Source organism: Thalassophryne amazonica, chromosome 8 (genome assembly GCF_902500255.1).
Source record: "Thalassophryne amazonica chromosome 8, fThaAma1.1, whole genome shotgun sequence".
Classification (NCBI taxonomy): domain Eukaryota; kingdom Metazoa; phylum Chordata; class Actinopteri; order Batrachoidiformes; family Batrachoididae; genus Thalassophryne; species Thalassophryne amazonica.
This window is the reverse complement of record NC_047110.1, coordinates 66,659,319-66,675,103: the sequence shown is the minus strand read 5'-3', so window position 1 is coordinate 66,675,103 and position 15,785 is coordinate 66,659,319. Positions and strand designations below refer to the sequence as shown.

General features: G+C 38.4%; 1 protein-coding gene across 3 annotated transcripts in view; it reads right to left on the bottom strand.

Annotated features, from left to right (window-relative positions):
• chd2 (chromodomain helicase DNA binding protein 2) overlaps nucleotides 1-15,785 on the bottom strand; it is an 83,153-nt gene that overhangs the window by 56,124 nt on the left and 11,244 nt on the right. Inside the window, exons 5-8 of one of the 3 annotated variants that reach the window (XM_034176544.1) lie at nucleotides 10,215-12,757; nucleotides 3,599-3,833; nucleotides 3,309-3,395; nucleotides 243-304 (exon numbers count right to left, since the gene is read on the bottom strand). In XM_034176544.1, coding sequence (XP_034032435.1) covers nucleotides 243-304; nucleotides 3,309-3,395; nucleotides 3,599-3,833; nucleotides 10,215-10,276 — 446 coding nt within the window. In that variant the 5' untranslated portion in view covers nucleotides 10,277-12,757. Of the gene's footprint in view, nucleotides 1-242; nucleotides 305-3,308; nucleotides 3,396-3,598; nucleotides 3,834-10,214; nucleotides 12,758-15,785 lie in introns of those variants that run through there. The other 2 variants (XM_034176546.1, XM_034176543.1) reach the window with 2 other exon arrangements.

Sequence of the window (15,785 nt, the reverse complement as noted above, 5' to 3'; positions counted from 1 at the left end):
CTGACTAAACCTACATATGCCTATTTATAGCCCATGTGGAGCAAACAGATACCCATTAAAAAAACAACAAACAAACACAAACAAATAAACCAACACTAAATTATAAGTACCACAATATGAATACATGCTGACAATGAAATGACAGACAGACAAGAATTGTGCAAAACTGTCAACATGACATAATTCAAAATAATAATCAGGATAATAAAAAGTTCAATAGTCCTCACAACTGCAGTACTTACTCTTTCTTTTTAGACCTCACAGCTTTTCTCTTTGGACTTTCACTCTCAGAATCACTACTACCCTGTGAACACACGTTGCAGAAAACGATTATTTACCAATCAAAACTCTGGGATGCACCATTGCAGTTACTAGTATTGGGGATGTGTTCAGACACGGCCTAGGACAAATATATTTGAGCATAAAATTTCTTTGTTACAAGACACCAACACAACTTTATAGTCTGGAAAGTGGAAGAAGACATGTCAGTGATTTAGGAATATTTTAAAACTAGAAGGGCACTTGAAAAGCATATGCATACCTCTGTTAAGTCAGTATAGTACCCAAAGTCCAAAACCCCTTTCCAATCCTTAGTCCACTCTTGTAGACCACCCCTGTAGGAAAATACATTTTTGTCCACCAGCTCAAGATCAGCACCTGATATGGACCAAAGTACAGCTAACGTGAGCTCTCACCTTCCTTAAAATAATAACAAAATTATTCAAAGCTCAAAGGTAGGAACCACCCGCTTCATCAGAATCCACACTAAAATATAATGAACTCTTCCTTCACCCAGGTCTTACCTCGAAACCTATTTCATTGAAATACATCTTAAGAGATCCCTCTGACAAGAAAACAAACATTACCACAAAACTATTACCTCCTTAAAAAGCTAATGAAGAAAGAAAACTCAAACATGGATAACAAGCTCTGTTTTGCAAAATAGGCAAGAACAGTGAAATGTTGCTCTTTTAACACCAGCGCTTCGGAAGACATTTAAAAACTCTACATAACAGATAGTTTAACAAGTGTACCAACACTAGCAGCAGGAGACGACCAATTTTCCAATAAAGACTGGAAAAGCAAAAGAAAATATCCAGGGGCAAACTAAAGCCCCTTTCACACCAGGCCTGCTTTGAATTGCTTCATGTGCCGTCATGACAGCGTAGGAATGTCTGCGTCAGGTGCGCGCAGCAGGGGGGGCAGAGAGGTGGTGAGAATGCAGAGGAGAACCTGCAGACAGACTCAGCTGCAGCTAATCTGTGTGCACTCTGATTTCTCTTCTTTTTTATATGGGTTCATGTACCGATCCGGCTTATGTGTGTGTTATGTGTGTGTCGTCTGTCGTCATGAGGCCGGTCAAGGTTTGCTCAGCCCTGCTGTTGACCTAAGGCAGGATATACATCTGGAGCTGGTCCCCGGGCGCCTAAAGGCGACTTCTGCTCCTAACTGGCAATTAGGATGGGTTAAATGCAGTAATCACATTTCATTGTGCAGGGAACATGTTCCTTTGTGCATATGACAATAAAATTCTTTTGAATCCTTGAATCCTTTGTAGTGTGTATGTCTTGTGCTGAGCTGCAGGTCTGTGCTCTGAGTTCTGCCATAGTTTATCTACTCTGACCGCGAGCTGTGCGCACAATGAACTGTTCATGAGAAAATGTGGAGATGACTGGAGTTATGCTGTATTTTGTGGACATTTCCTGTCTCTGGCAATCAGTCTGTGAGCAGGACTTTGGACTTTATTCAAAAACAACTGTGAGAGAATTTAAGGAGCGAGCAGCTGCAGCAGCAGTCAGGCTGCAATCACCATTTTTTTCTGTGCTCTTTGAGCGTGTAGTTTTACTGCATTGTGGACATGGTATAAAAACAATCCTGTGTGATTTGTACTTCGGCAACAATGGAACACAGCAGGAATCATAAATTGGCATTGGGTAACGTTGTATTGTGAGGGTGTGGCTTCCAGTCACGTTGAGTACCGTTGCTTTGACCTGACATGCGTTGAAACCACTTCTTTTCTGCATCAAGCATAGGATGCAGAAAAAATTATACGTTTAATTTTTGGCGTCTGATTGGCTTCATCCTTTACGGTGCGTCCCTTGCGATGTTGTGGCGTTGAGCTACATCATTTCGGCACTAGGTTGCATCCAAGCAGCGTCGTTATGACGCTGCACAACGCAACTTGAAGTGGGCCAGGTGTGAAAGGGGCTTAAAATGGAAAAAGGGACCCAAATTCTCAATGACCAGCCATCGTCTTTGACGATGTGGGATTCTATCACCTTCTTAGCTTGCTTGAGCCTAGGAATGTGATTCCCACCCATTACCACAAAATAAAATCTGTCTTCCATAAGGTAGCTCATCTGCTTGCTCGCCCTCATTGGGGGTCTCCACCTGACTGCAATTCGTTGTCGTAATCAGTGTCAGTTACTTTGAAAAGTTACCTTATACAGTTACTTTATTAGCAACATTAGATTATTAGCAATCTATCTTGGTTACTCTTAAGATTGAGTAATCAGCAAAGTAACTATTTTGCTGGGTACTCAATCTTAAGATTGAGTAATCAGCAAAGTAACTATTTTGCTGGGTACTCAATCTTAAGAATAACCACGTTAGATTACTAGTTACTTTATTAGTTACACTCAACAGCTGATGACAAGTTGTCCACAGCTGCTAATGAAGTAACTATAACATAACTAATAAAGTAACTTTTCAAAGTTACTGTGGCAACACTGGTCATAACAGATTTGAGTGGGCAAATGGTCACATTTGATGGCGTCTGGATGCTGATCAACTCTATTCGATGGAGATGTGTCGCACTGCGTGAGGCAAACGGTGGTCACACCAGATAGTGACTGTTTTTTTTTTTTTACACACCCCCTCCCCAAAATAAAGCAAGACTGCACATTTCCTAGTGGCCTTTCATTGTGGCCAGCCTCGGCACACCTATGCAATAATCATGCTGTCTAATCAGCATCTTGATAGGCCACACCTGTGAAGTGGGATGGATTATCTCAGCAAAGGAGAAGCGCTCACTAATGCAGATTTTAGAGAAATGTTTTCTATATACATAAGTCTTATGTATATAGAAAATGTTTAAGATCTTTGAGTTCAGCTCATGAAAAATGGGAGCAAAAACAAAAGTGTTGCATTTTTATTTTTGTTCAGTGTCCTTTGACAAAACAGCTTCCACCCTTGTACATCAACTCTATTAGACTTGGAGAACAACTGGACTTTGGCAGAGGTATGCACTCTTCATGCCCATCTTTAAAAAAATAAAATAAAATTACAAAAAGTGTACATGAGCTCACCCCAGCTCCAATGTTTAAGCGAGCTGGCTCCTGCCTACTCCGATTTGACCTCCTGACCCCATACACATCTGGATGTTCATCCCACATCTGGAATCAGAGCACAAGTAATCAATCAGCATCACTATATAGGGTTCTGTAAAAAGTACACCTGTGGTAGAACTGGGGATGCTGGAGAAGTACAGTACATAATGTCAAACCTGTCTAATAAAAATAATAAAAGGTCTTAATAAAGGAGATGAGACTTACAGTTGAAACAGAAATCTACCATAGGAATGCTCACTGAATTTTACCTTCTTCACATCTGCAAGGCGCTCCTTCTTTCTGACAGGTTTGCCTTTGACTTCTGCTGCAGCTTGCTGTGACTTGGACTCTGCAGATTCGCTCTCCGACTCAGAGCGACTCTCCGATTCTGAGGAGCTGATGGACTCTGAGTTGTGGGACTGCCTTCTCTCACTGCCATGATTGCTCTCTGACTGACTTGCAGACTCTGAGCCAGAGTGGTTGGATTCTTCTGAAGCCGAGTTGCTACAGTAAGAAGATGATGTTCTTAATTTGTTTTTGCTGTATGTGCTGTTACTGCTTTTGACCACAAAAAAAAAAAAAAAAAAAAAAAAAAAAAATCATGGTCAGAAGATTATGCACCATCAAATTTTTTTTTATCCCAGTATGTACAAATAGAATATGTTAGTAACAACTCTTTTTTAAAAATCACACAACTGGACTGGAAGAATTACCATATGCTCTGGAGTATAAATTGCACCAGAGTATAATTCATACCTGTTAAGAATTTGCCTCTTGAAGAGGAAAAACCTATACACACTGGGTAAAACAACTATTGAACACATCAACTTTTTTCTCAGTAAACATATTTCTAAAGGTGCTACTGACATTAAATTTTTACCAGATGTCAGAAGCAACCCAAGTAATCCAAACATACAAAGAAATCAAACCATATGTTGTTGTTGTCGTCCATTCAGCTACTCCCTTTTTGTTCGGGGTCGCCACAGCGGATAGAGCCAGATCCGCACTGGTATTTGGCACAAGTTTTACACCGGATGCCCTTCTTGACGCACCTCCAGTTTTACCTGGAGAAACACACAGCCGCTGGTGTTCCAATGAGGTCTCCCATCCAAGTACTAACCAGATGCCGCACTGCTTACCATATATGCCCAAAAATAATGTGTAATGACAGGAAAAAACTATTAAACACCTGAAGAAACGAAGGTGGCAAAAAGAAATGGAAAGCCAAGACATTGGCTGAAATGTATTAGTAATTAGAAAGCAATCCTGCTCCTTGTCAGTGCAAATTATCAGCTAGTTCAGTCCCAAATGATGACCTATAAAAATCTGTCTTATTCCCAAGGTGTCACACAAGAAACATCTCATGATGGGAAAAAGCAAAGAGTTCTCTCAAGATCTTCACAACCTTATTGTTGCAAAACATACTGGTGGCTTTTGTTACAGAAGGATTTTTAAAGTTCTGAATGTTTCAGTGAGCACTGTTGGTGCCATAATCTGAAAGTGGAAAGAACATAATTTCCCCATAAACCGGGCATGGCCAGGTGTTGCTCACACGATTTCTGACAGAGCACTGAAAAGAATTATCAGAAGAGTTGTCCAAGAGCCACTTCAGAAAGACCTGGAATTAGCAGGTACAACTGTTTCAAAGAAAATAATAAGTAAAGTAATAAGAATAAGAAAAGTAATAAGTAATGCACCCAACTGCCATGGCCTGTATGCAAATTCACCAAGCAAAATACCACTGCTGAAGGATAAGCATATTTAAGTTCACTTAGAGTTTGCTGCACAACACTTAGACAAGCCTGTGAAATACTGGGAGAATATAGTCTGGTCAGATGAGCCCAAAACTGAACTCTTTGGATGCCATAATACACACCGTAAATGGCACTGCCACAAAAAAATAACATACCAACAGTGAGGTTTGGAGGTGGGAACATCATGGTGTTGGGCTGTTTTTCACCATCTGGCACTGGTAAACTTCATATAATAGAAGGATGAATGGAAAAATGTACAGACACATTCTTGATAAAAAAAAAAAAAAAAAATCTACCAGGATTATGAAATTGAAACAAGGGTGGACATTTCAGTAAGACAGTGATCCCAAACACACAGCCAAGGGAAACTCTCAATTGGTTTTAGAGAATGAAAGTAAAGCTGCTAGAATGGCCCAGCCAATCACCTGCCTTGAATCCAATAGAAAATCTATGGAAAGAACTAAAGATCAGAGTTCACTGAAAAGGTCCATGGAACCTTCCAAGATGCGGAGACTGTTTGTGCGGAAGAATGGCCCAAAAGCACACCTGAGCAATGCATACAACTAGTTTCTACATACAGGAGGCCTCTTGAAGCTGTTATTACCAACAAAGACCTTTGCGCTAAGTATTAAATACATTTCAATAACTGTGTATAATATTTTTTCCCTGTGTAATTTCATATTATTACACATAAATTATGGGCATCTATGGTTTGACTTCTTTGTATGCGTGTATTACTTGGGTTGTTACAGACATCTGGTGAAAATTTCATGTCAATTGCACCTTTAGAAATATATTTAGAGGAAAAATGGTGACGTGTTCAATACTTATTTTACCCACTGCATAAGTCACTTTTTGTCCTGTATTGTCAGCTCTTTGTCATTTTTGTGCATTGTCATCATGTACTTTTTATTAATGGCATTTATTCTTTTATCTGTATTTTATTTAGTGCGTTGATTGCTGGTAAAGTCCTATATAAAGTTATTATAATTATTTACATAGACAGCAAATGTATTTTTCAGTATATAAGTTGCACCAGAGTATAATTTGTAGGACCCCCTCAAACTACTTAAAAAAAAAAAAGAAGTGACTTGTACTCCAGAAAATTTAGTAACAATTTTTGTAGACCTTTTCCAAGTACTTGTCACATTCATTTTACCCTTGTGCACTCATAAATGCAACTGTCTGATGCCTCAAAGCATTTTAAGACAATCTACTAAAGCGAACAATTTGGTTTACCCAGGCCTAGTGTTTTTTGCTACAGAAAATGCATTATAAGCTCTGAAAATGTTTCTTGGCGATGCAGACCTTGCAATAAAATGAGGAGTGTGTAAACACATCAGTAAAACACACATAAAAAATTCAAAGTTTTCATTACAAATCATTGCATAGATGTTGATATTCTCCCCATTTTGTTAAGGATGTGTTCAGGCTACTCTATTCAAGGTTGGATGAACTAGGTGATGGAAAAAGTCTTAGGTCTGTTTGTCAGCAACGAAAGGTTTAATACTGCCCTTGAGAATGTTAATCTTGGTGGAATTAACAGGTGCCCTGATAACAGCACTATGTGAAAAGCTGCGTGGCAAGTCAGAGGGCCTGGGTTTGTGACTGTGCTGGATCAAGACTAAGATCTAGGCCTTCAATAACTTCTTAAACTTGACCATACAAATGTGTATCTGTATGTGGTGACAGTGTTTAACATGTAAAGATTCACTAATCTTGACAGTGACACTCATGTCTTTGGGTCCTTGGCCTTTGAGATAGACAGATGCCTGGGAAGAGCTTGTGTTACAGAATCATGAGGTCACTGGACAGAGAGCTTTTAGCGATGCCGATACCTTGGCAGGAGAATGAAATTCCAGATCCTTGGGGCTGTGGTGGTTCTGGTCTTACTGGATGGTTGTGCAATCAGGATGCCAACCAGTGACCAAAGCTGACAACTACATGTTTTTGGTTTATTCGTGTCTCTTCAGAAGATCCTTGGGTACTGCAGGAATGAGTGTGTCACATCACTGATTACTCAGAGACCCATGAAGTTTACTATTATGGGGGAACTTCAGCTATTACTATTTCAGGGGTTGTGTTCTACAACATTTTGGCCATCTTCTGATCTTCTCTAGGCACAATCCTGCACAGAGGTGCCTCGGTGGTGTGGATACCTCAACTCAAAAAGGCCAAGGTGTTGTTTCACTTGGCTACAACAAATAGATGGGTTACTTTTGCGAGGTGAGGATGGACCCGCCTGTATGCTTGGGCGGTGTCAACCAAAACCAAGGGTAGTACTGTAGTGTGGTGGATACGATGACGCATGGCACCAGTGCATGCTCCCTGACCTGTTAAGATTACATAGCCTAAGAAGGCTTCAGTCTCAGCAAGTTCATATTACTTGTGAACCAGAATGACCTGAACTCACTGGGGCTGAGGACAGGTCAGGGGGAACATTTTTTTTGTCATTCCAGGTGTGTGCTTTCAGAAATGTAATGCATTTGCCAATTACATATATTTGGCTTGAATGTTAAAAAAGACAGACAGGGCCCTTTAAAATTTAACCACTCCTATTGGTGTAGGAAATTAAGTTTGAAAGAGAAACTGATGACAAAGTTGAGAAAGAAAATAAACTTCCATCAAGTAGAAAGAAAATCCCTTGCTTAATGATGAGTATTGCAAAAACTCCAATCTCTCAAAGGCACACATATTCTCCAATTCACTTTAAAATACCAAGAATTGAGGGATCTTAATTTAAGACAGCAACTAGCTTAACTTCTCAGGTCACCCCTAAATACAATTAATAATAAATATGCAATATAAAAAAGGCAGATGCATTCTATTCCCAAAATTAAACAGGTTTGTATCTTATGAAAAAAAAATGAATTACAGAGAGGGAAAAAGAGTTCTATGTACATAAAACTGTTATTTGTATTCTTTGTCATATTATTTAATTCAATAACATTTAATACAAAAACAAGCTAAAGGGTGTCAAAATGTGAAATAAATCCAGCGCTTAAACGCTACATCATTCCAAAACACATCTGTCCTCCCCTTTCTTACAGTATCTCATATGGACACATGGTGGTGCTATAACCACAAAGAATACAAGTATTTTGTGATGGCCTCCTACTTTGAAAAACAAGTGGATGTGTGCCAAACATCAAAATGAGAATTGCTTAATCAGAAGGGTGTATTTTATATATTTAAGCCTAAAATATTAAGTTGGAAATTATATTTCCTTTATAGTGTAAATAATCATGTACCTCTTCTGTCAGAGCTACAATGACAGGAATAATTACAAATAGGTGCACGGATCCATTTGTAGTTACAATTTTACTCGCTTAGCAAAAAAGAAATAAATTTAAAAAAAAAAGCCAATTGATGCATTTTCTGCGTTAACAAATAAGCTTCTAACTCTGAAATGCTCCTTCAGCTTTAAGGGCGGTCAAAGGTGGGTGTGACGTGACCAGCATCTCAACTTTTTATTGGCTGTCGTGTTGCTAGGTGAAAATCTAGCCTACAGCAGTTCAGTGTGGAAGCCTCCATCTCTTCCTGGTCCGCCTCCTTGTAGTTCTTAGTTCTAATACAGATAAGTGAGCCAGCACACAAAGCACACGGGCCATTTTGTGGCTCAAGACCACAAGCATATAAGTATTTCACTGAGGCATAAAGTTGCAAAAAAAAAAAAAAAAAAAAACGTATTCTTCAGCTCACGTGCTGCTTCATGTCACCTGTGGTCATGTATGCATATGAAAAACGTACACTGTCAATTCCAAGGCAGATTTGACTCTGAGGTGAAACACTAAAATGGCTGCCACCAGATAAGAAAAACTACAACTGACCTTCTGCAGCCTGCAACAATCTGATACTTTTTACCTGATGAATGCATCACTGTGGCCTTTTCTGTCAAACCTGTTCCAAAAACAGGGTTTATGCATTACTTTGTGTCCCACGAAGTGTTTTATTTTGCAACTGGGACAACCTGGGTGCAAGTATAGCCATTTAAAAGCATGAAAATCCCACATCATCTGGATACCTGCATGTTCCAGACACCATGCAAATGAGTTGATGTGACTTTGTATAAAAATATCTTTATTGGATTTTTTTTTTTAAATCTGATTTTAATGACAAACAAAAGACATGTAGAAATATTTACCATAGATACAATTTTTAGAGAAAAGAGATGGCAATACTGTCAAAAAAAAAGTACCACCATAGTCAGCTCTCTGCACGTATCACAACCTACTTGTCAAGCATCATAGATTTAAAACATTCACAAACAGACACATTAACAGATGCTCCCTTTTATTCATCAAAAAAAAAATATATATATATATATATACATACATACATAGACACACAGACACATTTGATCCACAAAGGTGTGCATATTGTTCTATTTACCATAATCTCAAATACTTTCATTCAAATAAGTCAAATTAGAATGGGAGGATAAATGTTTGCTGAACAAAACGTTAAAATTCTCCTTAACGCAATGTACCAGGTTCACGTTTATCCACCCATTTCATAACAACAAATAGGACTGTCACAAGTCATAACATTTTAATCACCCAAAGCACAACTAACCAAGTATATATAGAAAAAAAAATGTTTCATGAAACATTAAACCTGGTTACAGCTGTGAAAAAAACAAAAAGAAAAAAAAAAACTGTAGGTTCAAGTTTTTTTTAAATAATCACAACTTTCACGTCAAAATTTTATATCAAACAATTAAACTGCGTGCATAACGACCACATGTTTTAACCACGTGTAACAAATAAATTTGTTTCTGGGAAACAAAGGTAATATAATGGTGCATTGCAGCACCAAGGAGTTAAGGTCAGATTACAGCCATGGTACACCTAAATATCTGTGAGAAATCCTTTTGAGCATAATGCAGAATAAACGTGGTCTTGCACATACCTCTTTTCGGCAACATAAGCCTGAAACTTCAGCATTTAATATAAGAAATGGTAGAAGGAAAAAAAAAATCAGGGTGTGGCTATTAAACAATAGCAAGGTCATTGATGACACCGACACACTTCATCAATAACCACGTCAGCAATGTACACAGGTGATCAACCATGCTCATCAATGTAAACAAAACATTTATGAAAAAGGGATTAAAAGCATACGATCATACCTTGATGCATTGCTATGAGCCGAACCTTCGTCCTCCTGTTTTTTACTTTTATTCTTCATCATGGTAATATCCTTATAATGTCAGATGGGAAGCACTTCTGTCCTTATTTACTGTCAAAAAGTTAAGTGGGGCATCAACTCTCACAACAGCCCTACAAGATTTTCTTTGCTCAGGTGGCAGTTTAAACCCGGGAGGTGCGACGCAAAAAAAGGAAAAAACAATGTCAAAAATATAACGATTATTCTTCACGTTAATATAGTTTATAAATAAAAACCCTTCAGACGCTGTTACAATGACCATCCTTGTACTTCGATACTGTTCATAGGATCAAGCCGCATGCATTTAATTCTAACTGCGTCATCGCTTAAAGGATTAGAAAAACAGGAGTTCAGAATGACAAAAGTCATAAATTCATTCACTGCACAACGTAAACATACCGATTCTATGTGAAGAAAGGTGGTAGCCTGGAAATCAACTCAGATTCGGCTTCTCCGAGTCCACAAGAATTTAAATAAATCCGCGATTCGAAATTTATTTTTTTAATATAAACTATAAAGATAAAGAACACGAAATAAAAAAAAACCCAATAATAGTTTCCAGGGAGGGGAAAAAAAAAAAAAAAAACTAAAGGCCTTTCCCAGTGTGGATGTGTCAAGAGTGGAGAGGCGAGCAGCAGACTAAAAATGGAGGCGCGCCATGGCTGCCAGAGCCCAGTATGGAAAACAACGACAAGCAGTCCTCCAGCACGGACGGCTCCTACAGCTCGAAAAAACACCGACCAAACGCGCAAAAACACCCCAATCTCGTACGAAAAACAACGTCTCGATCGCGACCGCTAACTTTTATCCACTAACGAACGGTTTCGGTCGAAAAGAAGGCAAGAAAAACGTTGCAACGGAAGCCACCGGCACCCTTCCCAAGGCTGAGCCGCCATCTAGAGCTCCTTCCTAGCTCTGAAAGCTTTCCCTTTGATTGACGTTATTTCCATTTACACCACACTCAGGTGATGGTTTAAGTCCCACCCCTTTATAAGAATTAAAAACTTATTTTATATACACTTAAATATATTTTATGCCCAGACATTTGACATAAAAGTGAAAAATTTCTGCTTTCTATTTAGGGAAGAACATTGAGAGGTTTTTGTAAGAGAATATATTATTTAACAGATTTACATCACTTCCTGCTTTGGCAGGAAGAAGAACCAGAAGCCATTTTAGATACACCCACCATCAGAGGGCAGTTTTAGGTTTTTAAAAATTGCTATGTCATCTTCAAAGAAGTACGGTAGTATTAGTTTGTTAATTTGGGACATATTTGTCTGAAGATTTAAATGGACAGAATAAAGTAAGTTTAGCGGTTAAATTACTTGCAGTCAAATTTAAACTTTAAGTGTTAATTTTTATTTAACTTCAGATCAAAAGGCGAATGCGAAGTATGAACCTGAAACGTAGAGGTGCACAGTGGACACTAGGAAGCTTCATTACTAAACTGATTACAAGCTAAAGCACGAGCTAGTTTATAGGTTATAGCTAGCCCTCAATGCTAGCTGGGAAATCAATGCAAAGGGATATAGAGAAACTCAATGCATTAAAATGCTATTCACAATAAAAAAAAAAAAAAGAAATTGACAGGAATTATTAAAAAGACTAGCTAAATGTCCAAATTTTATTTATATTTATTGTGCATCTCTCAATCACTGTCACATTTCTGTTCAAGCTTTAACCTCTATTCCCAGTCTACCAATACTTTCATTTTTCTACATAAATTTTGTAATTGTTGTGCTGAGTGCGGCTGAGGGTTTTCCCCCCGCAAGTGCCGAACATTAAATAACAGGACTGAATTGGGAGCAAATTAACTGGTGCATGGGATATTGCACTGCAAGTCCTATATAGGCCCTGAGTCCCATTGGTGCCTATGCACATACCCAGATTCTGTAATGCGAGACTACAACTGCTCCTTGATGGACCATAGGTTACAGCTGGGTGGACTTTAAGTGTTTTGTCCAAGGACACAGACAAGCAGAATAACCAGGAATCAAACCAAAGTCTACACGCTGGTAGCCCAACTCCTTAAACCACTGAGGTACCTGCTCATCTGATTAGATATTGTATTAAGTCAAATTAAATTGATTTATAAACCAATTGTAGCAAAACAGCTGTTGAGACACACCACCAAATTCCTTGTAGTTTACAGCAGTAGGATCTTTTGGAAATTTTAACATCTGTAGCTAGAATAGCTAGCCATCTAATGAAACAAACTCAGGGAAAATGAAGAAAACTTTATTTAAAAACAACATTTAAATATCAAATACAAGGGCCAAGTTCTTTCAAAAGTAAGAACTTTTTAAACGAGTCCTTTACACAGCCAGCATTGAATAATGTTCCACTGTTGAAGATACACCACCCCAAAAAAAATATCCAATCGCAAATGTCCAGTCAGAAAAGGTTTCATCTTGTCAAAATTTGGCCAATTGCCAAATCACTTTCCATCTTCATGTTTAACAATGGCTGTCTTCACTGCAGCAATATCCAGGTGAATGGAGTCTTGATGGGATAAAAAAAAAAAAGGAAAATATGTAAGCCCACAATGCACCCGAAAATGGTTTTGATTCATTGTCCATTAAAACAGTCATGCTAAAGCAGACATTGAAAAATAACAGCCACCTTTAAATTTCAAAAGCTAACAAGAAACAAGTATCATGACAAACAAGATCATATCTTTTTTGACATGCTATACCATGACAAATGCAACCACTATGAGGTCATAAAGTTGGCAGTTCTATACATTCTAGAAGGGACAGTATCAACATGGTGTACAGAACAAGCTACAAAGAGGGATCATAAGTCTTCATAATCATTGTACCTTTTAGGAGTACAAGTAACTAAAAAAGGTCACTGTATAGCCATGTTCTGATTAAAATAAATTAAATTATAATCAGACATAAAATAATTGGTATATCAAATAAACACCAGGGATATTTAATTTCAGTCAAATCCACAAGTGAAATTAAAAAAAAATTCTAAGTCGCCATCATCATGATTAAAAGAAAATTAAGCAAGTAGCAACAATTTACAAGATTCATCAAATGACCACAAGGGGTATGAAGGGTCTTATGCAGGTTTAGCATAGTTGACATTAAATATTATTAAAACTGAACAATTATGGTGGCGATTATGATAATTAAATTCAAAATTAAAAGCAATCTTCTGGCATGTTAGGAAACAATACTATATGACAATTAATCCAGTTCCTGGAACTGACCAAATGCCTACCAGAGTTGCCAAAGCAATGACAAGGCCACCAAGAGATGGGCAACGAAACACCATCCAATAATCATGCTAGAAACCTCAAATGCTGACAACTTTCATTTCACCCTGTTTTCAGTAACAGAAAAAACTGTCACTAATAAATAATAAACTTACAAAACAAATATAAAATGATGCAGTTGTGAAACATTATTGGCCATGTTCTACTGTGTGTAACAGAGCCACAACATATTCTACAATGTATTAACAATTTTGAATAAAATGTAACGGATTTTCCTCATCACAGATTTCCTGATACACTGTCAATGCAAAATCAGTAACTGGTAAACAAGTTGCTTCCCAAGTGGTCGTGGCTATAGGTACAAGATACTTCCGTGCATGTCCAGGGTAGTACTGATTGAGTGGTACTCAGCCAATGAGCGACTACAACAGAACCCAGTAGTGTTACCAAAGTACTGTAGTACTTAATTACCAGCAACACAAGCTGTAAATGAGGGCATACAGTTTGGCAGCCACGTTCGGATTAGATTTGGGGTTCAAACCCCACCCCTGCCACATCTCTCCATGTAACGCAGAGTTGGATCAAGAATGGCATCCGGTGTAAAACTTGCCAATTCAACATGCAGATCCACCTCAGATTTGCTGTGGCACTGCCATTATGTCATTGCTTAGCGACAGCACTGGCACTATTAATATGGTATAAAAACGCAAAAGTACTTTTATCTGATCACCCGATTAATCAATAAAATACTCAATTCCAAAAAAATTTGATAGCTGCCCAATAGTTATTGATAATAAAACTCATGTTTAAACTGTAAAACCTTGAGCCTCAATTAGATTTGTTTGTCAAAGATTTGTTTAAGAAATGCTAGAGATCACTTCCATTTTACAATGGCAGCTGATCTGCATCAGGTATTTTTCACTCCAATATTGTCACCCCCACTCCAAAAAAAGAAAATCCATATTCATTCCACGCTACTTAACGCCCATAACACTGAAGGCACCTTGGGGTGGGGCACTACTACAGGATTCAAAACACCATACATACGACCACAAGGCATGTATGTAAATGCCTTGCGTCTACAACCACGATTACTTGGTATATGATTCTCGTACCTGTAGCCAATTCCGTAAACAGCCAAATATAAAAATATGTATCGTACTGTAAAGTCACATCTGCCAACACTTGGGTCAACAGCAATCTTTGTTCTAACAAATTATGTTTCAAATGGCCTTTGAAACAATGACAGCAATAAATAAATCATTAATGTGGAGTTATGTCAGCGAATCATGTACATTTTGTTGTGTTACAGCCTTATTACAAAATGGAGTAATTAATTTTTTTTCCCCTCAAAATTCTACTCAATACCCCATCATAATAACATCAAAAAGTTTTGAATTTTTGCAAATTTATTAAAAATGAAAAAACTAAAATCACATGCACATAAGTATTCACACCTTTCACTCAAAACTCTGTTGATGCACCTTTGGCAGCAATTACAACCTCAAGTTTTCTTGAATATGATGCCTCAAGCTTGGCGCACCCATCTTTGGGCAGTTTTGCCCATTCCTCTTTGCAGCACCTCTCAAGCTCCATCAGGTTGGATGTGGAGTGTCGGTGCACAGCCATTTTCAGATCTCTCCAGAGATGTTCAAGTGACTCAAGGACATTCACAGAGTTGTCCTGAAGCCACTCCTTTGATATCTTGGCTGTGTGTTTAGGGTCATTGTCCTGTTGAAAGATCAACCATCACCCAGTCTGAAGTCAAGAGGACTCTGAAGCAGGTTTTCATCCAGGATGTCTGTACAAGGTATGTCAGAAACGTTCCAGGACTGGTGTCACCAAAACATTTATTTCAAATCCAAACTACAAGTTACCTCCTTCAAAGTAATCTTCCTGGAGCCTAATGCACTTTCCCATTCTTCTCTGCCACGCTTGCATGCACTCCTGGGAGGATTCTTCAGGGATTCTCCATAGCTCTGTCGTCACGGCCTTTTTGATGTCATGCACGTCTTCAAAATGATGACCAGAAGGATCGCCGCATGCAAATGTGTCAGGACATCCTCGAGCATCTTGAAACCGAACCAGACTTGTTCGGGAAAGTCATCATTGGTGATGAGTCAAGGATCTTTGAGTACGACCCAGAGACCAAACCCAAGAGCCTTCTTGGAAGAGCCCAAAATTCACCAAGGCGAAAGAAAGCAAGACAGTTGAAGTCCAAAGTCAAAGTCATGTTGATCGCATTCTTCAATGTGAGGGGCATCGTCCACTGCGAGTTCTTGCCACAGGGACAGACGATCAACC